This window comes from Ceratotherium simum, chromosome 39 (assembly GCF_057802395.1).
Source record: "Ceratotherium simum simum isolate JZ-2026a chromosome 39, ASM5780239v1, whole genome shotgun sequence".
Lineage (NCBI taxonomy): Eukaryota > Metazoa > Chordata > Mammalia > Perissodactyla > Rhinocerotidae > Ceratotherium > Ceratotherium simum.
The window spans coordinates 13,537,456-13,560,907 of NC_141938.1; the positions used below are offsets into that span (position 1 = coordinate 13,537,456).

A 23,452-nucleotide genomic window follows, 5' to 3' on the forward strand; every position below is an offset into this window, starting at 1 on the left:
TACCTTCAAAATAGTTTTAAGATTCCCAAGAAGTTGCAAAAATAGTGCAGAGTTTATCCTTCACTCATCTCTCATATCCTTCACTTCAATCTTCACTCATATCCTTCACTCATCTTCCCCCAATGATAACATCTTACATAACCACCACCGTGTGTTGTCAAAACCAGGAAATCGATGTTGATACAATATAATCTACTCAGTACAGACCTTGTTTACATTTCGCTAGTTACTACATGCACTTTGGGGGGGATATGTCTGTGAAATTTGATCACTCGTGTAGATCCTTGCAGCCAACGTGGTTTAACATATGATGATGGTATTCTGCCTATGCTTTAAAAAGAGCCTTTAATGTGGAAAAATACGTACGGGCATATTTATGAAAGAATTGGTATAGGATTTGCTTTAAAATGACAGGGAGGGCGTGGGGAAAAATAGATGAAATACCATGCAGTGTGAATTGCTCACTGAGGAGTCTGTGGGGATGTATTCAGGAAGGAGTCATGAAAATCAGTAGCTAAGACTGCGGACCCCTAACTCTGCCAGAACCGCCAGATCGAGCTCTTTCCATGGTATCAGCATTCTCGTTGACCCCGGTTTTCTGCTGATGAAACCCTGGCTCAGAGATGGGAAGCAACCTGCCCAGACGGGCAGAGCCAGAATCTTAATCCAGGTCTGACTCTCCAAAGACAGCAGCTGTAAACTGCATCCGACTCCTCCATCGGATATTCAGTAATAATCTCTCTATATATTGAGCACCTACTATGTGCCAGACAGCTTTGAGTCAGGGGTCAGCAAACGTTTTCTGGAAAGGTCCAGATAGTAAATATTTTCAGCTTTCCAGGCCACATGCAGTGTGTGTAGCAACCGCTCAATTCTGCCATCCCAGGGCAAAAGCAGCCGTGGACACTATATGTAAGCCACCAGGTGTGGCTGTGTGCCAATAAAACTTTATCTAGAAACACTGAAATTTGAATTTTATATAATTTTCACGTGTTATGGAATACTATTGTTCTTTTGTTTTTGGTCAAACATTTAAAAGAGAATAAATACATTTTTAGCTCATGAGCTATACAAAAATAGTTGTTTGGCTAAATTGGGCCCTTCCTTCCTTCCTCCTCTCTCCCTTTCCTCTTTCCTTCCATCCTGTCTTTCTTTTTTTAAAACTTTTTAATTGTGGTAAAATACCCAGAAAATTTACCATTTTAACCATTTTTAAGTGCACAGCTCAGCGGCATGAAGCACATTCACAGTGTCGTGCAACCATCCCTACCATCCATCTCCAGAACTTTCTCATCCTCCCAAACTGAGACTCTGTCCCCATGAAACACTGACTCCCCGTCCCCTTCCCCAGCCCCTGGCCCCACCATCTACTCTCTGTCTCTGTGGATGTGACTCCTCTAGGGGCCTCCTGAGGGGCTCACACAGTGTCTGTCCTTCTGTGTCTGGCTCATGTCACTGAGCATCATGTCCTCGGGGTCCATCCACATTGGAGCAGGTGTCAGGATTTCCTTCCTTTTCAAGGCTGCGTAATATTCTGGTGTCTGGATGGACACATTGTGTGTATCCATCATCCTTCCGTGGACACTTGGGATGCTTCTACCTTTTGGCAATTGTGAATCATGCTGCTGTGAATGTGGGTGTACAAATAGCTCCTTGAGACCCTGCTTTCAACTCTTTTGGGTTGATACCTAGGAGTGGGATTGCTGGGTCATATGGTATTTCTATGTTTAATTTTTTAAGGAGTCTCCATACTGTTTCCCACAGCGGCTGCACCATTTTCCATTCCCACCAACAGTGCGGAAGGATTCCAATTTCTCCACATCCTCGCCAACACAAGCTATTTTCTGTTTGTTTGTTGTTTTTTAATAATTGCCATCCTACTGGGTGTGAAGCCATATCTCATTGGGGTTTTGGTTTGCATTTCCTAAGCATTAGTGATTAGGATTCTCATCTTTTTGTGTGCTTATTTGCCATGTGTATATCTTCTTTGGGGAAACGTCTGTTCAAGTCTTTTGATCATTTTTTTAATTGGGTTGTTTGTATTTTGTGTCATTGAGCTGTAGGAGCTCTTTATATATCGTGGACCTTAACCCCTCATCAGATATATGATTTGCGAATATTTTCTCCTACTCCCTGGGTTGCCTGACTTAATATTATTAAGCTGTTAATACTACCCAAAGCAATCTACAGATTCGGTGCAATCTCTGTTAAAATCCCAACAACGTTTTTGCAGATACAGAAAAACTCCTCCTAAAATTCATATGGAACTTCAAGGGACCCCAAAGAGCCAAAAAAACCTTGAAAAAGAAGAATAAACAGGAACTCACATTTCCGGATTTCAAATTTTACTGTAAAGCAACGTAATTAAAACAGTGTGACGCTGGCGTCTGTACAGACATGGAACAAAACTGAGGGTAAGTTTTATGTTATATATAGTTTACCACAATTTTTTAAAAGTATAAACAAAGAAAAAAGTTACCCTTGGCTGCCTTTTCTTATTAGGGACAAAATGTTAAACAGAAACAAAAGCACGGTTTCTTCTTCCCCTAATCCATTGCTTCCCAACTTGATTTAACCCCATGAAATAGGTACTATTCTGGGTTCCAATTTACAGATGGGAAAACCAAGGTCTAAAGTAGTTAAGTGACTTACCAAGGTCGCCTAGGAGAATGAATGCGTGAGAAGATATGCACCTGAACGTTCAGCCCCAGGGGAGAGCTGAGGTTGCAGTTCGAGTCTGAAGGCCATCTACTGGCAGAATTCCTTCTTGCTTGGGGAGGTCCGTCTTTCTGTTCTTGTCAGGCCCTCAACTGATTGGGTGAGGCCCACCCATACTTGGGAGGGCCGTCTGCTTTACTTAACAGTCCACCGATTTAAATGTCAATCTCGTCTTAAAACACTTTCACAGAAACAGCCAGGATAACATTCGACCAAATATCTGGGCATCACGACCCAGCCAAGAGGACACATAAAATTAACCAGGGCGTGGGGTAAGGTGGGATTTGTGTTTGCAAAGATCCTTCAGGCAGCTGTGGAAAATGGATTGCGGGGCACAGGAGTGGAGGCAGGAGGCCAGGGAGGAGGCTGGTGCAGTCACCAGGAGAGCAATGATGGGGTCCTGGACCAGGGCGAGGAGTGGGGGGCGGAGAAGATGAAGAGAAATGGACAGAGTGGAGAGGTTCAAGTGTATACAATTCACTTAAAGAGTGTTAATATCATCACCTTCTAATTTTAAAACGTTTCTATCACTCCCAAAAGAATCCCCGTCCCCATCAGCGGTCATTCCCCGTCCCCTTCCCCCAGCGCCTGGCACCCACGAATCCACTTTCTGTCTCCGTGGATCTGCGTGTTCTGCACATTTCATATCAATGGAATCCTACCACGTGTGTCCTACCCCAGCAATCCTGACCTGACTTGGAAATCAACACCCCCAGCCCCCGCCCCCACCCTGAGCTCCACACTGGTGTCCAGCCACCGTCCACGTCCTCATGTGGGACCACACGGTGTCGCACACACACCGTGCCCACGCCAGCTTTCCGTCCTGCCCATTGAATCTCCTCCCGTCTCAGCTGATGGAAGCTCCCTCCTTCGCCTTTCTCTGGACAGAACCTTGAAGTCAGCCTAAACTCCTCTCTCCTTCACGTTCAACACGTCAGCCAGAACTGTCTGCTCTGTCATCAAAATCTATCCTAAATCTGCCCACTTCTCACCCCTCCAAGAGGGCCACCCTGGAGCCAGCCCTCATTATTGCCCACCTGGACCAGCATGAAGTCACCTCTGACCCCGTGCCCCCCTAATCTGTCCTCCCCGAAGCAGCCACCAGAGGGCGCCTGTGAGCACCTGAGTCAGGTCCCGCCCTCCTCTGCCCACAGCCCTCCAGGGCTCCCACCTCCCTCAGGGAAAAGTCCAAGTTGTCCTTGTGACCTGCAAGACCCTGTACAACCTGCCCTGTCCACTCACTGCCGTCCCCTCCTCCCTCTCTCCCCATCGCTCACTCTGCTCCAGCCACACGGGCCTCCTGCCTGTTCCTCCAACGCGCCAGGCACGTTCCTGCCCCAGGACCTTTGCACGGGCTGGGCTGTTCCTTCCACCTGGAATGCCCTTTCCCCAGACACGCACACTTGCTCCCTTCCTGGCCTTCTTCAGATCTATGCTCCGATAGCTCCTTACACATATGAAATAAGTCCTGCCATCTGCCCCCTGGACCCCCATCCCCTAATCCTATTCCCCTTCCCTCCATAGTGCTTCTCACCATCTGACATACCACATATTTCACTCATCTATTTATTGTCTGCCCCCCCTTGCCCTGCTGGAATATAAGCCCCATGAGCAGAGGGCTGCTTGTCCTGTGTCCCCATAATCTCAATGTCTGGCAGACAGACAGTGTCTGGCTCACTATATATGTGTTGGATGAATGAATACCATGTGCACTCTAAAGATTTGGAGCATAGTAAAAAAATAACCACTTATAGGGTTTTTCTCCACCTCAGCACCGTGGACATTTGGGGCCAGATCATTCTCTATGGAGGGCCATCCTGGGCGCTGTGGGGAGTGGAGCAGCATCCCTGGCCCCCACCCACTCGATGCCAGGAGCACCCCCAGCCGTGACAACCACAGATGTCCCCAGACGTGGCCCAGCGTCCCCTGGGGGCAGAATCGCCCCTGAGTGCGATCCAGTGATATAGGGCGGGGATTACCTGTTCCATTTCACAAACGAGGCTTACATGGGTACAGGATGTATGGGGGCTTCTCATTGGGGTCTCCACTCACATGCTCCCCTGTTCACAGGGGACCCACATATCCCAGGGGCCTGGGACCAGCCTGGTTTACAGCCATCAATCACCCTGCTGTAATTAAATCGACGTCCCTCTTGCTTTCAAAATCGTCCTGGTTTGCGCTTTCGCAAACAGACGCATCCGTTCAAGCCGGAATCAGGCACAGTGTATGACTCAGCAATTCCACTCCTAGGTATGTACCCAACAGAAATGCTGCAGGCACACGTGCTAGAAAGTTCCATAGCAGCATTAGTCATAACCACCCCAAGCTGGAGACAACCCAAATGCCCACCAACAGTGAAACACACAGATAAATCTGTTGTGCCAGCGTGTCCGAAGGAGAAGATAGCAGTGAGAACAAAGTTCAGCCATCCACCCCATGCACAAATCTTCGTATTCACCTCGCGTGCAAGAAGCCAGGTTCAGAAGAGGCCACACTGCATGATTGAACGTCAACGAAATTCAAAAATAGGCCCCCCTAAAATCTGTGATGTTAGAAGATACGGTGGGAGTCTGTGGGGCGGGAGTGCCTGGAAGACACAGGATTTCTGGGGGCTGGTTATTCTGTATCTTTGTTTTCATCTGGGTTACAGGAGCCTGTTAGTTTGTGAAAGCCATCAGATTTTATACATTGTATCTATGCTCTTCCTGTTTCTTGGTTAAACTGTAATCACAACTTTGCAAACAAAAAGTGTTGCTATTTGGATGACAAATTATAAGGACGCTCTTCTCCTAGAGCAAGGGGGTCACAAACTACGGCCCTGGGGCCGTATCTGCCCTGCTGCCTGCTTTGGCATGCCCCGTGAGCTAAGAATGGTCTTTACATTTTTAAGTGGTTGCAGAAAAAAAAAATCAAAAGAAGCATCGTTGTTCTAAGAACGGTCTTTACATTTTTTAAGTGGTTGGGGAAAAAACATCAAAAGAAGCATCATTGTTCGTGTACATGAAAATTGTATGAAATTCAAATGTTAGCGTCCGCAAGTAAATAAAGTTTTATTGGAACACGACTACGCCTATTCATGTGTGTCTGTGGCTGCTTGGTGCTATAAAGGCAGAGTTGAGGAGCTGTGATTGAAAGTGTGTGGCCTGAAAAGCGGAAATATTTTCTACTTGGCCCTTTAAAAAGTTAGCTGACTTTTGTCCTGGCCAGTCCATCTAAAGAGCTCCCTCTTCTTTTTTTCACACTTCCTCCCTGTGTTACAGGTAGTGGTACAGAGAGCCACACTGCATTGTTTCTTCACTGTGTTTCCCACCCCAGGACCTTTGCACTTGCTATTCCCTCTCCCTGGAATGCCTCCTCCACTTTTGCTCCTTGGATGCATTCTCATCTCTCAGGTAATAGTTTAAGAATTACCTCCTGGGGCCGGCCCGGTGGTGCAAGTGGTTAAGTGCGCGCACTCCACTGCGGCGGCCCGGGGTTCGCTGGTTCGGATCCCGGGCACGCACCAACGCACTGCTTGTCAAGCTATGCTGTGGCAGCATCCCATATAAAGTGGAGGAAGATGGGCGTAGATGTTAGCCCAGGGCCAGTCTTCCTCAGCAAAAAAAGAGGAGAATTGGCAGATGTTAGCATAGGGCTGATCTCCTCACACACACACAAAAAAGAATCACCTCCTCTGGGCAGCCCTCCCTGACCCCCCAGGCTGGATCATAGCCCTCCCTGTTCTACCCTTTCCTTCGCTCATTCTCTCTCTCCTTCCTAGCATAATTTGAAAGGTTCAACTTGTGCAAACATTTGATTGACTCTTTCCTCCACCAGCCCATCAGCTCCCCGAGGGCAGGGCTTCTGTGTTTCCACAGGCTCCCGGAAACATTTGCTGGACCAATGAGCACCGGGTCTGAGGGATGTGAGGAATTCCAGGCGGAAGGGTTGAGCCGGGCTGCAAAGCCGATGGGTTTATTTGCAGGCAGGGAGGGGCGGGGCCTGGTGGAAAGTCCCCCAGCCGGGAGGTACCAGAGGCAGTTTACCAGCAAAGAAATGCAAAACTGTTTGCCCAGGGCTCTAACCTAGTCCCTAAGGGCGTGCTGGGAGCCCTCAAACTACCCTCACCAGCTTTTCCCTGGACCCCCTGTTCTGACGATACAGCCTCACCAGATCTCCCTAAATCCTGTTTGCTCAACCATCCTTGAGAGCACCATGACACCGCTTCCCGACGTTATTTGTGGGAGAATTCACTGCTCCACTGCCCAGGGCATCTAGTGGGACCATCTAACGAAGACCTGTCTGCAGTCATCGGCCCCTGAAACCAAGCAAAAATCAGTAATACTGGTCCTGTCTTTATTTCAAATCTGGATGCTCTATTCCTCAGGGACTTTTGGCATTCTTCGGGATTTAAAAAAAAAAATGGTATTTAAATATTATTATCACGATGACCGAGTTTTTCGGAGCCTTCTTAACGCCTCACTCTCCTCACCCCAGACCCAGAATGTAGTAGGTACTAATCAATGCGTGTAGCAGGAATGGTTGCAATAAAATCTAATATTTCTATCCCATCGTAGGAGCTGTTTTAGTCCGCTAGGGCCGCCACAGCAAATATCACAGCCTGGGCGGCTTAAACAACAGACATCGATTGTCTTGCGGTTCTGGGGGCCAGAAGTCTGGGATCAAGGTACCGGCAGGGCTGGTTTATCCGGAGGCTGGGGGATGGAGGTCTTCTCTCTGTGTTTCCACATGATCTTTGCTCTGGGCTTGTCTGTGTCTTCATCTCACCAATACTACTCGTGTCCTATTGGATTAGGACACGAGCCGTGATGACCAGAGTCCCACCCTAATGACCTCATTTTAACTTAACTGCCTCTTTAAAAACCCTACCTCCACATATAGTCACATTCTGAGGTCCTGGGTACTGGGACTTCAATATATGAATTTTAGGGGACACAATTCAGCCCGTAACAGGAGCAAACTCTTAAATAGGGAATACTGTATGCCAGGTATCAATTTCTTTAAGTCTCACAAGAGCCCCATAATAAAATAGGTTCTGTTATTCAGTATTTTACATGCAGAGTCAGAGGCTCAGAGAGGTTAAGTAACATACCCAAGGTCAAACAGCCAGTGAGGGCAGAAGCAGAACTTAAACTCAAGATGTCTGCCTTTGGTTAACCAAATCTGAGCTACGTCTAGGAAACAGTAGTGTGGCAGAGTTACTCCCTGATTAAACCATGCCTTTTTTAAAAAATTGTGGTAAAATAGACATAACATAAAATTCACCATCTTAACCATTTTAAGTGCACAGCTCAGCGGCATGAAGCACATTCACAATGTTGTGCAACCATCCCCACCATCCGTCTCCAGAACTTTCCATCTCCCCAAACTGAGACTCTGTCCCCATGAAACACTGACTCCCCCTCCCCTCCCCCAGCCCCTGGCCCCACCATCCACTTTCTTTCTCCATGGTTGTGACTCCTCTAGGGGCCTCCTGTGAGGGGATCACACAGTGTCTGTCCTTCTGTGTCTGGCTCATGTCACTGAGCATCATGTCCTTAAGGTCCATCCATATTGTAGCAGGTGTCAGAATCTCCTCCTTTCCAAGGCTGAGTAATATTCCATTGTATGTCTATACTACCACTAAACCATGCCTTTTGAGTCGCTTGGTTTGGCTCTAATTAGCTGTGTGACTTTGGGCAAATCTTAACTTCTCTGGGCTTCAATTTCCTCCAGCTTAAACGAGCTCACCAAAAGCCCGGGGTTGAGGGGAGAGGATTAACTGAATTAATTGATTTAAAAGTCTGTGGCTGGTATCTAATGAGCGCCCCATAAGCATCAAAGGGCAGATCCAACGGGCTGCAGTGGCGGCCGCTGGCCAGCAGGGGCCGCTGCCGCCGCTTCCGCGCCCTCCCCGCGCCGCGGGGGGGGCGCATGCGCAGCCGAGCCTCCCTGCAGAGGTAACTTGTTTCTCGAGGTTCTTCCCCGCCCTTTACCCTCGCCTGTATTTATGACTGCAGACCTTGAACCCGGCTGTGGCTGCTTTTGCTCTCTGCTGAAGCCCCGCCCCCCACCAGGCTTCTGCTAAACGTGGGTCTGGGGATAGCGGTGGGGAGAGGTCCTCTGCCAGTATCTGGCCCCATCCCTGCTGCCGTGGGGCTGAAACACCTTTTTTTTTTTAATTTATTTTTTATTTTTTCCCCCAAAGCCCCAGCAGATAGTTGTATGTCATAGCTGCACATCCTTCTAGTCGCTGTATGTGGGACATGGCCCCAGCATGGCCAGAGAATCCGGGATCCGAACCCCGGGCCACCAGCAGCGGAGCGCTCGCGCTTAACTGCTAAGCCACGGGGCCAGCCCTGAAACACCTTTTAAGCTTAAAAAAATTTTATGAAAAATGGGAAAGTGGATACCCATCTGCTGAAAACGCGTCCTCCACACGGCGCATGCGCTTGCCTTGTAAAATTAACATAAAACTTGTCACGAACACAGGTGTAAGTGTTTAAAGACCCCCCCCCCCCCCCGATGGAGCCCGGGGAACCGATATCTGCTGCCTGACACTCCCTCTGCCATTCTGAGCCTCCATCATTCCATAGATGTTTATTGAGGAGCTCCTCCCTGCCTCAGTTTCCCCCCTGGGAACGTGGGGGTGATAGCAATCATTGATTAAAGGAAATCAGGGCTGTGACAGAGCTTTAGAAAGCAACATGCGAAAGCATTTGCGGGAGGGAGGAGCGCACAGGCTTATTTTAGAGTCCAGACGCGAATTTGCATCGCTTTCTGCAGACGCGCATCTCTGCTCCCAGCGCAGGAAGAGCCCTGTCGTCTGTTTCCTTTCGACAAGAGCGAGTTTAGAGGAAGATTTACCAAAGGGGGTTTACTCGCGCTAATGGGAATATCATTCATTGATGCAAGAAATACTTACGTACCAGGCATGGGGCTGGACCCTTTACAAAGGAAAAGGTTGCTGAGTTGAATGCCAATTCTCTCCCTCGAGCCAAAGATCGGAAACACAACTGTTTCTTAGGGTCAGATTAGGACACGAATGCAAAACAGTCTTCCTGCGCCTCCCCCTGGAGACGAAATGAATAGAAAAAGATTGCGCAGGGAAGGAAGCGCTTAGCCCCGTGCCCGAGACATGGCAAACCGGGCCCTGAAGTAAATGCTTTATTAATAGCAGTGATAGCTAATTAAAATAGCTGAGGTGTATTGAGAACTGTGTCAGGCGCGGCGCTAATCCCTTTATGTGTGTTTAGTTAATTTAACTCTCCCCCCAAATAGTGAGGGAGTACTGATTACCCACATTGTGCGGACGAGGAAACTGAGGCAGAGAACACGTAAAGTGGTGGAGCTCGCCTAGCAAGGTGCTTTTTTAATTGCTAAATCCACACCTATAGCAATGCCTGGTATGGTCGATGCTCAATCTGTCTTTCTGGAGTAAATGATTAATACCTGCTTTTAAAAAGCTTTTTATTTTGAAATCATTACAGACAGGTAGTTGCAAAAAGGGGACAGAGAAGTCCCGAGTACCCTTCCCCCAGCTTCCCCCCATGGTATCATGTTCCATAACAATATCAAAACCAGAAAACTGGGATAATCCACAATCTAGTCACATGGAAATTTGCTTTCAATAGAAGTGCTGGGCGTTTTGCGAGCTAATCTAGTTGCTTTGATGAATATGCTCAGCTAAAACGGCGCTCTTCGCTTTGTGCCCCTGAGTCCCCGAGGCGTGTACCCACCTCGGGGCAGACCACCGCCCCGAGCAAACCCAGGCGGGGAACGCGGATCCTAGAGCAGCCGCGCCGGCACCCAAGGGGTTAACCCGAGAACCACGTCCCTGCGCCTGCGCGCGGCGTCGCTTCGCCCCGCCCCCGCAACGCGGTCAGATGATCCGCCCAACCGGCGTCGGCCTATAAAAGGGCGGGGTGTTGACGTCAGCGTTCTCTTCCGCCGTCGTCGCCGCCATCGTCGGCGCGGCTCGCTTCGCTCGGATCTGCCTGGGAGAATCCACCGCCATCCGCCACCATGGTGAGCGACGCCGCCCGGCTGGCGGCCTGGGACGGCGGCGGGGCCTCCGCGGGGTTCGGCGCTGCCGGGCCTGGAGCGCTGGGGCCGCCCGGCTCGGGAGGAGACATGGCGGCGGCGGCGGCGGGGCCGGCGGGCCCGGGGCTGGGGAAGCGGCCGCCGCCATGTCTGCGCGCCGCGCTGCCCGCCGAGCCCCTTCTCCGCTTCCGGGGACGCCGGCGCCTCGCGGGACCCCCGGCCCGGCTGGAGCGGAGGCGGAGGCGGGGAGCGGAGGGTGTGATGATGTGGCAGACGCTGTAATGGCGGCGCCGCGGGGCGAGCGGGGAGACCGGGGGCCGCCTTATGTAACCCGCGGGCCGCGAGTCTGAGATCGGTTTAGTGTCGGGGGCCGTGGGCGCCGGGGAGGTGACAAAATGAGGGAAGCCTGTCCTGTAAAGCCCTCCGACTCCTCCTAACCTTGGTCTGGCTCCTTGGCCTTCCTCTGCCTCGCGATCGTCCACAGCTGACCCCGGAGCCACGAGGGGGGCTTGCGCGTGTGCGCGCTGCGCAGGCCCCCCCGACCGGGGGTGACATTTAGGAATCTCATGCGGTGGGTGGCTCTGTCTCAACCCCAGCCAGAGAGGTGACCTTGGACTCTAACGAGGTCCTGTGTTTGGGGGAAACCTGGGGAGGTTATGGGGGGGCTTCATCCCTCCCGTATCCTTTAAGTGGACCCCGTGACCCGCCATATGGGTGCCCCACCTGAGGGAAATCTGTTGTCACTCTTGGAGACTCACACCGCAGCCCCTATTCCGAGTTGTCATTTCTAAGTGACAGCTGGAAGCTGGCCTTTCAGAGATGAGGGCGGGTGGTATTAAAGGGGTGTCACGGAGAGGCGGGGGCATTGGGGCTGCCCCAGGACCAGCCCACTCCTGGCGGTGGGCCTGGCATACCCTATCGATCGCCGCGCCAGTGCCAAGCCTGGTTCCTGGACACCGGGCCGGCCTGAGCCTCCCCTCCCCCCCCCCCCGGCGCAGGTGAACTTCACCGTCGACCAGATCCGGGCCATCATGGACAAGAAGGCCAACATCCGGAACATGTCCGTCATCGCCCACGTGGACCACGGCAAGTCCACGCTGACTGACTCCCTGGTGTGCAAGGCGGGCATCATCGCCTCCGCCCGGGCCGGGGAGACCCGCTTCACGGACACCCGGAAGGACGAGCAGGAGCGGTGCATCACCATCAAGTCGACGTGAGCAAGCCTGGCGTCCTCTGGACTGGGGAGGGAGGAGGGGAGGTGGCTGTGGGGAGGCTGGAGCCATCCCCGGGGGTGGGGAGACAGACAGCAGACGACATTGCTTTCCGGGGAGCCTCTTGGGAGAGGATGAGTCAAGCACCTGGGGGCTGGCGTCTTGAGCTGTGAGGGAGGGTGCAGTTCAGCCTAATGGGAGTCAGGAGGCTGTGAGGCTAGTGGAGGCGCAGTGATGGGGAGTATTGGGGGGTGGGGGCCTTGGAGAGGAAGGGGTTTCACCGGGTGGTTCCTCTTCCCTGGGGCCAGGGGACCGGTGGCAGTGTCTGGAGAGGTCTGGGAGGAGGCCACTGGGCCGTAAAGATGCTGAGCATCCTTTGTGGAAGTTTCGTGGCCCCAGGTGTCAGTAGGGTGAGAAGCCAAAGCAGTGACGGTAACTGTCAGTTACCTTTGATGGGCAAGTCGTGAGGTTAAGTCGTGAGGTTCCTTTGGGTTTTCTGGTCTGAGTCGTTTTAGTTGGGCTGGAGGGAGGGGAACTGGGGAGGGGTGGGTGGGTGAAGGATGGTCTCAGGTTTGTGGTCTCACCTCACCTGATCACGTAGTTAATTTTTGGAATCAGGTGTGTGAACCTGGGAGGGATCAGGGCGGGGGCTGGGTAGGTGGGCTCTGGGGAGCCGGCCTCTGTGGCCGGTAGCAGGGAGGGGGCGTCCCTGGCAGAGGGTGCTGCCCGGGCAGAGTCCTCTGGGTGGGCTGGCTGTTGTGTGGGCAGTCTGAGGTCTATCTCCAGGGGTGAGTAATTAACGCAGGGGGAGGGGCCAGGTTGCAGGTCTGCTCCGGGCTGCAGGCCTGGCTCTTCGCTGGGTCTCAGCCTCCCTGAGGGATGAAAGGCCCCCATCCTGACTCCCCTGGGGCAGGAACTCGGCCGACCCCAGGGGTCCTGGGGCGGGTGGTTAACCAAGCTGAGCTGTGGCTTCCCCCCAGCCAACCTGTGCCCTCTCCTCAGGGCTATCTCCCTCTTCTACGAGCTGTCGGAGAACGACCTGAACTTTATCAAGCAGAGCAAGGATGGCTCTGGCTTCCTCATCAACCTCATTGACTCCCCCGGGCACGTGGACTTCTCCTCGGAGGTGACAGCCGCCCTGCGCGTCACCGACGGGGCGTTGGTGGTGGTGGACTGCGTGTCGGGTAAGCAGCGGGCCCCCCGCACGCCCGGGCCTTGGGCTGTCCCCACCCTGGCTGACAGCCGCCCGTCCCGCCAGGCGTGTGCGTGCAGACGGAGACGGTGCTGCGGCAGGCCATCGCCGAGCGCATCAAGCCGGTGCTGATGATGAACAAGATGGACCGGGCTCTGCTCGAGCTGCAGCTGGAGCCCGAGGAGCTCTACCAGACCTTCCAGCGCATCGTGGAGAACGTGAACGTCATCATCTCCACCTACGGCGAGGGCGAGAGCGGCCCCATGGGCAACATCATGGTAGGTCGGTCGCCCAGCCAGCTTGCCCCGTCCCCGCTGCCGTTCTGGCACCTCTTGCGTCTGCTGGGTGGGCTGCGACCTTCCACGGGGGCTTCTCAGATCTGGAGGTGGGTTTGCCAGGGACATGGGGTGACGGCAGGGGATGGAGTGTTGTGAAAAGGACTTCATATGGCACTTGACCTTTCAGGGAGGTGGCACGGCATCTGTTGAGGGCTCGTGGGGCCTGCTCTCAGGGTCTTTGCACGCCTCTTGTCTCGGGTGGAGGCAGGGTTGGGCACCGTCTACGTGATGACTGAAATTTCTTCACTTTGACCTGATGGCTATTGAAGAAATCCACTGTCTGAGGCCCGCGGTGCCCAGGGCCTGCATAGCCGCTGTTTCTGTTCCGCTGCCCTGCTCACAGCTCTCCCCTGTCCTGTCAGATTGACCCCGTCCTTGGCACTGTGGGCTTCGGGTCTGGCCTGCACGGCTGGGCCTTCACCTTGAAGCAGTTTGCGGAGATGTACGTGGCCAAGTTTGCTGCGAAGGGCGAGGGCCAGCTGGGGCCCGCGGAGCGGGCCAAGAAAGTGGAGGACATGATGAAGAAGCTGTGGGGGGACCGGTGAGTGCTCTGGGGGTACGGGCAGTAATGCAGCCCGCCGATGGGGGCGTCTGTGACACTGCTCTGAACCACCAGATGCCTGTGGGGTGCTCTCGCCCAACCCTGTGCTTCAGTGGCCCACCTGGGTCCCCCTAACCTGGCTCGGGTCCTCTCCACCAGGTACTTCGATCCAGCCAACGGCAAATTCAGCAAGTCTGCCAACAGCCCTGATGGGAAGAAGCTGCCACGCACGTTCTGCCAGCTCATCCTGGACCCCATCTTCAAGGTGAGCTGCACACTGCGACTCTTTGAGGAGGATGCATCCCCTGGGCTGCCCTAGGGCCGGCGGCCCCTGGAGGACGTGTGAGCAGCCCCACCTGCTCTGACGTGGTGTGTGGCAGGCGGCAGTGGGGCCGGGCAGAGCCGGGGAGCAAGGTGGCTGTTGGGAGGAGACTGATCTTAGCAGCAGGACATTTGCCTCGGGCTTGGCCTTGAACCCTGGGCCTTGGGGCAGCACGCCTCCCGGGCTGGGCTGGGGGCTGGGTGAGACGGGAGGGTCTGGGCTTCGCAGCCCGCCTCGCTGCTGAGAGGTAGCGTGCGTCAGGGTCAGCGGGCTTGTCTCCCTGGGGCGCTGTGGGGGCTCGTGTGCGCCTTGCCCCGCTGGGTCGCCGTGGTGGGCGGGGGAGGTGTCTGGCCTTCCCAGTGGTTCCCACGCCCACCTTGCTGTCCCCTCGGGTTGTCAGGTGTTCGACGCGATCATGAACTTCAGGAAAGAGGAGACGGCCAAGCTGATCGAGAAGCTGGACATCAAGCTGGACAGCGAGGACAAAGACAAGGAGGGAAAGCCGCTCCTGAAGGTGGGCCCTGGTGGCGGGCAGCCGTTTCTTGGTGTTAGGCAGCCCTGGGGAGCTCAGGGCTCTGTGCTGGGGGCGGCCTGTGGGCTCTTCCTCCGTGGTTCCTGGTCCCAACTCTGGCAGCGTCGCCAGCGGGGGTGCAGAGCCCTCAGCGTTGGCGCGCACCTTCTGGAAGGGGCCCTGCGTGGTAGGGTCGCTCAGGTGAACACGGCTCAGCCTCCCGTCCGGCCCGCAGGCTGTGATGCGCCGCTGGCTGCCCGCTGGGGACGCACTGCTGCAGATGATCACCATCCACCTGCCCTCGCCCGTGACGGCCCAGAAATACCGCTGCGAGCTCCTGTACGAGGGGCCCCCCGACGACGAGGCGGCCATGGGTACGCGGGCACCTGCTCTGGGTGCTCAGGCTCAGGGCCGCGCCTCGGGGGGTGGGGTTCTGGAGGTGGAGCTGGGGGTAATCACACCCTCCCCTTTGGGGCTTCCTCTCTCGCCCCTCAGGTATTAAAAGCTGTGACCCCAAAGGTCCCCTCATGATGTACATTTCCAAGATGGTGCCGACCTCGGACAAGGGCCGCTTCTACGCCTTCGGCCGCGTCTTCTCGGGGCTTGTGTCGACCGGTCTGAAGGTCAGGATCATGGGGCCCAACTACACGCCCGGCAAGAAGGAGGACCTGTATCTGAAGCCCATCCAGAGGTGAGGGCCTGGTGGCACCTGCCAGGGCCGCAGGGGGCGGGAGTCAGGGTGTCCTCTGGAGAGGGGTTCAGGGCTACCTCCTGTCCACAAGCCAGAGCGGGGGGTGAATAAAGTGCCCAGAGAGGCTGAGGGCCCAGTCTGGGTGGGGCGCAGCAGGAGGCAGTGGGTGCCTCCCCCGCTAGCGATGCTTCGGACAGAAGCCCAGCACTGCGTGGGACACAGGTGTCCCCGAGCCTGGGGTGGTGGCGGCGTGGTTGTGTCATGTACCCAGGGAGCAGGTGCCGACCGTGGAGATAGGTGCCGTGGAGCCCCCACCAGCACTGCAGGCACAGTGCTGGGGAGACAGACCCTCCGTGCCCTCTGGCTCCTCGGGCCAGGGGTACAGGGCCCGGAGAGCGTTCTCCCCATTTGTTATTTTTTTGTGAGGGAGATCAGCCTCGAGGTGACACTTGTGTCAATTCTTCTCTTTTTGCTGAGGAACACTGGTTGTAAGCTAACATTTATTGCCAATTCTCTGCCTTTTTTTCTCTCTGTCTCCTCAAAGCCTCAGTAGATAGTTGTATGTCATAGCTGCACATCCTTGTAGTTGCTGTATGTGGGACGAGCCCTCAGCATGGCCGGAGAAGCGGTGCATCAGTGCGCACCCGGGATCCGAACCTGGGCTGCCAGTAGGAGAGCGCGCACTTAACCGCTAAGCCACAGGGCCGGCTCGCTCTCCCCATCTTTATCGGCTCATTTTCTTGTGCTCACACCTGGTCTGCGTCAGGTGTACGAAACCCTCCATATGGATCCGAGAATGAGCAGGTGGCTGCCTGGCTTGGGGCGCAGGAGCCAGGCCCGGCCTGGTTCCCTGGTTGTAACATGGAGCCAGGAGAACAGGTCCTGGTGGGGATGGTGGTGCTGCTCCAGGCAGGGGGCCGGCCACAGACTGCAGGCGCAGGAGCCTTGTCTTCTAGTCATCTGGGGATCTGGCGCCCAACGTGGGCACGTTGACACCTTTCGTATCTCCCCCAGGACAATTCTCATGATGGGCCGGTACGTGGAGCCCATCGAGGACGTCCCTTGCGGGAACATCGTGGGCCTGGTGGGCGTGGACCAGTTCCTGGTGAAGACAGGCACCATCACCACGTTCGAGCACGCCCACAACATGCGCGTGATGAAGTTCAGCGTGAGCCCCGTCGTCAGGGTCGCCGTGGAGGCCAAGAACCCGGCCGACCTGCCCAAGCTGGTGGAGGGGCTGAAGCGCCTGGCCAAGTCGGACCCCATGGTGCAGGTGGGTGGCTGCCCCAGCAGGAGGTGGCACCGTCTGTCTGTGGCTTAGGTCCCGTGTGGCTGAGCTGCCAAGATCGGGTGGCTTCTCGTGAGAGTACGGGTTTCCAGCTGTTAGGAAAAGCGGTCTGTGCTGGGCCCTCAGCTGCCCTGGCAGAGTTGCTGCCCGTTTGGAATGTGGTTTCCCACCGCGGAGCCCAGCCCTCGTTCACAGGCTGCTTGGGGCTGTACAGGCTGGTCGTGGACTGGATCTGTTTAGGACATTAATGATGAGAACCAGCAGAATGGGTAGGCGAGGCCTCTTGCTGCCTCCTGACGCTCACCTGAAAACCCTGTTTTGGGAGAACAGCCTTCCCGGCTGGAGGGGAGCGTAGATCCTGCACTCCACCATTCCTAGACTGCCCTGGGGTCCCAGCGCTTCTGTCCCCAGGTCGGCGCCCAGGCGCTAACGCTCAGCCCCTTGCAGTGCATCATCGAGGAGTCGGGGGAGCACATCATCGCGGGGGCCGGTGAGCTGCACCTGGAGATCTGCCTGAAGGACCTGGAGGAGGACCACGCCTGCATCCCCATCAAGGTGAGGCCGTGCTGGAGGCCTGGCCCCGCCACAAAGGGCACGTGTGACAGACGCGCGCTGCTCCAAGGGTCCACCCTGTCGGCGGCCCTCAGCTCTTCTTCCTCCCAACCCGTTCCTGCCCGATAAACGCGCTCCTGTGAAACCAGCGTTTGCGTGCCGCCTCAGAGCAGAGGCTGAGGTGGAGTGCCAGGGGTCTGCCTCTTCCCAGAAACTAGGAAAACCGTTTCACGGAAGTTTCTGAGGAGCGCAGACGCTTACGTTCCCGTAGCCAGCCTCAGGCCCGGCTGCTGGTTCTCACGCTCTGCACTTCACAGAGCTGGGCTCGCTTCTGTCTGTGTTCTTACACACAATCTGGGATTTCATTGCGCGCTTTTCTCCTTCTTTAAGCTTCTTACTCCTTTTTGTTCTTTTCGTTACAGAAATATAAGCCTCTCTTGTTTCTTCAGTTAACTATTTAGTAGCTTTCCGGTGTTTTTTATGTAACGAAATATCTATAAATACGCTGAAGTGGGATCAGGCCCTGCCTGCTTTTGAGTCTTGCTTTGTCTTGGGTTAATACCGTGTAGAATTTCACAAGAGACAGACCATTTGACAGGGTCTGTTGGCGGCGGGCAGGAACGGCTGCGCGCGCTGTTGACATCAGAGTGAGACGGGCGGGCGCTGTGCCACCGCCTGGTCAATTCTAATTCCTGTGCCCGCGCCCGGCTGTCTCCCGAGCCGCGCTAGGAAGACATCCTTTACTCAAGTCCTTTCCTACGGCGGGCCTGATCTCCTCGCTCCTCTCGCAGAAATCCGACCCGGTGGTCTCGTACCGCGAGACGGTGAGCGAGGAGTCGAGCGTGCTCTGCCTCTCCAAGTCTCCCAACAAGCACAACCGGCTGTACATGAAGGCGCGGCCCTTCCCCGACGGCCTGGCCGAGGACGTCGACAAGGGCGAGGTGTCCGCGCGCCAGGAGCTCAAGCAGCGGGCGCGCTACCTGGCCGAGAAGTACGAGTGGGACGTGGCCGAGGCCCGCAAGATCTGGTGCTTCGGGCCCGACGGCACCGGCCCCAACATCCTCACCGACATCACCAAGGGCGTGCAGTACCTCAACGAGATCAAGGACAGCGTGGTGGCGGGCTTCCAGTGGGCCACTAAGGAGGTGAGGGCTGCAGGGGCCTCGCGGGCCCTGGAGGCCCACACGTGTGGGGGTCTCATGTTCTCGGCTCCCTGTTGAAGTGGGGCTGCTGGTCCTGCCTCCTGGGGGGACTCTAGGGAGGCCAAGCTGGTGGAGACACACCAGGTTTCTCTGGGCTGAGAACTGGAAAAGTGGCCCAGGTGACTGTTCCCAAGGAGATACAGGGACAGTCTGAGCCTGATGGTGGTCCCCTTCCTCCTCAGGGGGCGCTGTGCGAGGAGAACATGCGGGGCGTGCGCTTCGACGTCCACGACGTGACCCTGCACGCAGACGCCATCCACCGCGGGGGTGGCCAGATCATCCCCACGGCGCGGCGGTGCCTCTATGCCAGCGTGCTCACGGCCCAGCCCCGGCTCATGGAGCCCATCTACCTGGTGGAGATCCAGGTAGGAAGGCCCAGGCCCGCTGCTGTCCCCGGTCCCATCCCGCCCCCTCCTGCTCCTCAGCTGCTTATAGCCTTTCTTTGCCTGACAGTGTCCAGAACAAGTGGTGGGTGGCATCTACGGTGTCCTGAACAGGAAGCGCGGCCACGTCTTTGAGGAGTCCCAGGTGGCCGGCACCCCCATGTTTGTCGTGAAGGCCTACCTGCCCGTCAACGAGTCCTTTGGTAGGTGCCAGCCCGACGCGGCGCTCGGGGCCCTTGCTTGTTGTGTGGAGCCTCGTAGGCTGGCCCCCAGCCTGGTCTGGGAGGATGGCCCCCATTCTCGGCCCTGTGCGAGGTCCAGAGCGGGCCTGATGGGAGCTCTTGATGTGTTCTGCACATTGCTGTTCTCTTGCCTCTTCGGGAGGTGGGGCCCGGTCTCCGTGTGGACCCTGGTCCCTGGCGAGAAGGCCCTTGGCTGGCAGAGCCACCATGCTGTGGCTCAGGCTCCTCCAGAGAAGGGGTGGAGGGAGGCCCAGCGCTCCTCAGTGGGAGCAAGCCGGGGTGGGGGGCAGAGGGTCTGCCCCCACTGGGTGGTCGGCACTCGGGGAGCCTCTCGTGTGTGCCTGAGCGCCCCCCCTTCCCCCCCGGAGCCCGGCCAGGGAGCCGTCAGGATTCCCATGGTCCTGGCTGCCCGCTGACCCTGCCCCTGCCCCTCCCCGCAGGCTTCACTGCCGACCTGAGGTCCAACACGGGCGGCCAGGCCTTCCCGCAGTGCGTGTTCGACCACTGGCAGATCCTGCCTGGAGACCCCTTTGACAGCACCAGCCGCCCCTGCCAGGTGGTGGCCGAGACGCGCAAGCGCAAGGGCCTGAAGGAGGGCATCCCGGCCCTGGACAACTTCCTGGACAAGTTGTAGGCGGCCCTGCGCACCTGCGCCCGGGTGGGACTCCGCACAGCCCCGACGCACGGCCGCCCACCCACAGCGACAAGCCTCCCCTCCTGACGACACCTGAGACTGTCCAGACAGTGCCGCTCCGCCCGGCCGGTTCCTGGGGCCGCTCCGTGCCACCGCTCAGCGTCAACGCCTGATGGGACCGTTCCCTCCGATATTTATTTCAGGATCTCAGAGGCAGCGAGGCCCCCCTGCAGGGACTTGTTCGGCGGGTGGGGGAGGCGAGTTGGGACACCCAACACTTTTTTTTTTTCTCATTTCAGAGGGAAACTCACATGTCCAAAAAAAAAACTTAAATGCATTAAGAGGTTTATTTGGGTAAACGACCCACAGTGGACTTTGCCCCGGAAGGGGGGAAGGAACAAGCGGGTAGATGTTTCTCTGGACAGAAGCTAGAAGGCGGGAACTCTTGAGCGGTGTCACCGTGAGCACCTCCAGCTGTATTAGTGCCATGGGAGTAATAAATTTGGTATGGTGGTGAGCAGTGTGCGTCCACGCGACTTCTTTCTCCGTCCACTGGAACTGCTGCCCCAGTCCGGCGCCCGTGGCCGTGGGTGGTGCACGATAGAGGGGTCGTTAGGATCTTGAGGCATCAGTACAGATGTTGCACCCAGGCCGAGGCTGGGGGTCCATGGAGACACTTGATCCAGGCCAGACTAGTGGGGCTCATGGCAGTAGGACTGTCCTGTGTCTACTGGGCGGAGGGGCGCCCACTGAGCGCCTGGATGGGACCCATTTCACCTTAAGGACGTTTCCATGGTCCACAGGGGCTGCCCTGTTGGTCAGGGCAGACGTAGACAAACCTACATGGCTGGTGGCCTCACGATCTCATGCCATCAGGACTTCCCTCTCCGGGTTGCTGCAGTCCCGACGAGCACACTCACGGAGAAAGTGGTGGGCCACCCGTTCAGTGTCCTGTTAGTGACGGGTCTTGAACAGCCGGGTTCCTTTGTAGAAGTGTCTGGATTGGGCTGGCCCCGTGGCTTAGCAGTTAAGTGTGCGTGCTCCACTACTGGTGGCCTGGGTTCGGATCCCGGGTGCGCACCGACGCACCGCTTCTCTGGCCACGCTGAGGCTGCGTCCCACATACAGCAACTAGAAGGATGTGCAGCTATGAATACCATTACTGGGGCTTTGGGGGGAAAAATAAATTATAAAAAATAAAGTGTCTGGATTTGCGCACTCAGACCTTCCCTGAGATTTGTGAATTAGACACAGGTGATCGCTCTCCACGTGTGCCCCAGTGTCCTCCAGAAGGCAGGTGGGGGCAGGGAAGTACTCGTGTGGGGCTCCTGGCAGGCAGTGTGGCTGGTCTGTCCCCAGACTGGCCAGGGCCACCCCTCACTCGTGTCCCCTATGTTTTGTTGTAGTTACTGAATCAGGGCTGTAACTGGCCCTGGGCTTCCCGCAGCCAAACCGGAGGGGAACTTGAATCACTTGTTTATAGTAAAGAAATTATACGGGAGTAGAACTTCACAGGTATCCCATAGAAAGTTCCAGAAGAGGTTTTTTTCCGTATATGGGGGGGAGGAAATGCCCACCATAAAAAGCCACAAGACACGTATGTATTGGAGCCTTGGATATATTCCTGAAGCTGACACAGATCCAAGTGACAGTTTGTCATCCCTGTGTTCCATACATGTGTTCTTGGAAAACTAAGAAAATCTACCCTTTCCTCAGTTTGGGGGCAGTCAGCTCCCTGATGCTGAGGGTCAGCTGACAGCTACTGGCCCATCGTGGGCACCGTCTTGAGTCCAACCAATGACCCTGGGTAATCACGAACCCACTTGACACGTAAACAAACGAAAATCCAATTGCCCGACGTCCTGGTGGCAAGGAAGCCGACACTGGAGCCCAGCTCCCAGTCCCTGTCCCCAAGTGTTCGTGCTCAAGGAAATTTCTGCTGGAACACAGACATGTGGCATGCTGAGACGGGCTCCCTTCACATTGCCCTTTCTGTCCTGCCGAGGATCTGGAAGAAACCAAAGAATGTCACAGGTGGTGGAGGAAAACTGCAGTTATCTCAACTTCTAACCAAACACTGCTTGACATACAGTGTTTTTTGTACTTTTTAAGAATACACTTACTTTTTGAATAACGTTATATTTACAGAAAAGTTGAAGATCCTACAGAGATGTTATCCTATGTAACCACTGTGCATTTGTCAAAACCAAGGAGTAAACATTGGAAGGTTACTCTTAGCCGTGTGACGGAGTTTATTCGGGTGTTATCCGGATGTCCACGCATGCCCTTTTCTCTATTTCAGGATTCAATCCGGGATAGATACTGCGTTGCAGCTAGTTTTGTACATTTTAACTTTTTTTGTGAGGAAGATCGGCCCTGAGCTAACATCTGCCAATCCTCCTCTTTTTGCCAAGGAAGACTGGCCCTGGGCTAACATCCGTGCCCATCTTCCTCCACTTTATCTGGGACGCCGCCACAGCATGGCCTGACAAGCGGTCCGTCGGTGCGCACCTGGGATCCAAACCTGCAAACCCCGGGCCGCAGAAGCGGAGTGTGGGCACTTAACCCCTACGCCACCAGGTCAGCCCCTGTACATTTTTAATACCAAATAATTTTGCCAGAGATATGACTATATAAATTGAGAAGATTGAACTGCATTTTGTTGAACTACAAGAATTTTTCACCACTTCCAAATACTGATGGCAAGGCCACTGTGGTATTTGGCTTGCTAATACAGCACCTCTGTGTCAACGTGCATTTATAGCTGCTGCACGCACGGTGATTCCATTTCTGGGGGCTGCCATCTGGTGACTACGTTGTGTCTTCTGAGTAATTCCACCCGAGCTTAGACATGTTACAAATATGTGTGTGCGCGCGCGTGTGTGTATTGCTCCCTACCTAGATTTGTTTCATTTTATTTATCGATTTTAGTTAAATGGTGTTATTTTTGTGATTGCTCCAGGCCAGCAGTTCCCAACTTTTTGATGTCAGGACCCCTAGACACTCTTAAATGTTAGTGAGCTTTTGTTTAAACAAATTGCTTTTGTTTAAACGGGTTCTCTCTGCCGATATTTACCATATTTTGAAATTAAAATTGAGAAATTAAAAAAATGGAACGAATTTATTTTGAAATAACAATAACAAACCCATCTCATTTAACATAAATAGCAAATAACATTTTTATGGAAGAAAAACTATTTCCCAAAACGAAATAATAGAAGAGTAGCATTGTTCTACATTTTTGCAAATCTTCGAAATCTCTGGCTTCATAGAAGACAACTGGATTCTTTTTTTTTTTGTGAGGGAGATCAGCCCTGAGCTAACATCCATGCTAATCCTCCTCTTTTTTTGCTGAGGAAGACCGGCCCTGAGCTAACATCTATTGCCAATCCTCCTTTTTTTTTCCCCCCACAGCCCCAGTTGATAGTTGTATGTCATAGTTGCACGTCCTTCTAGACAACTGGATTCTTATATCTGCTTCTGTATGAAATCTGTTATGTTGTTTTGGTTGAACTATTTGGAGAGAATCAAGCCTCACTCATTCCCATACTTGGAAAAGAGAGAAGCATTTTAGTACTTTTTTTCAGCTAATTGGGCATGTTCTT

The 23,452-nt window shown here is 54.7% G+C and overlaps 1 protein-coding gene and 1 non-coding gene across 2 annotated transcripts; both read left to right on the top strand.

Moving 5' to 3' along the window:
- The first annotated feature begins 10,623 nt into the window (after positions 1–10,623).
- Positions 10,624–20,364, top strand: EEF2 (eukaryotic translation elongation factor 2). Its single transcript, XM_004441305.3, has 15 exons — positions 10,624–10,725; positions 11,739–11,953; positions 12,954–13,135; positions 13,210–13,421; positions 13,844–14,022; positions 14,182–14,287; positions 14,745–14,858; positions 15,091–15,229; positions 15,351–15,546; positions 16,561–16,819; positions 17,282–17,389; positions 18,178–18,531; positions 18,771–18,953; positions 19,042–19,174; positions 19,654–20,364. The coding sequence occupies exons 1-15, from the start codon at positions 10,723–10,725 to the stop codon at positions 19,845–19,847; spliced, it is 2,577 nt and encodes an 858-aa protein (XP_004441362.1). The 5' UTR covers positions 10,624–10,722; the 3' UTR covers positions 19,848–20,364.
- LOC147912195 (small nucleolar RNA SNORD37) lies at positions 13,703–13,767 on the top strand. Its single transcript, XR_015550285.1, has one exon. It is a non-coding gene; the product is annotated as a small nucleolar RNA SNORD37 (small nucleolar RNA).
- Positions 20,365–23,452: the final 3,088 nt, after the last annotated feature.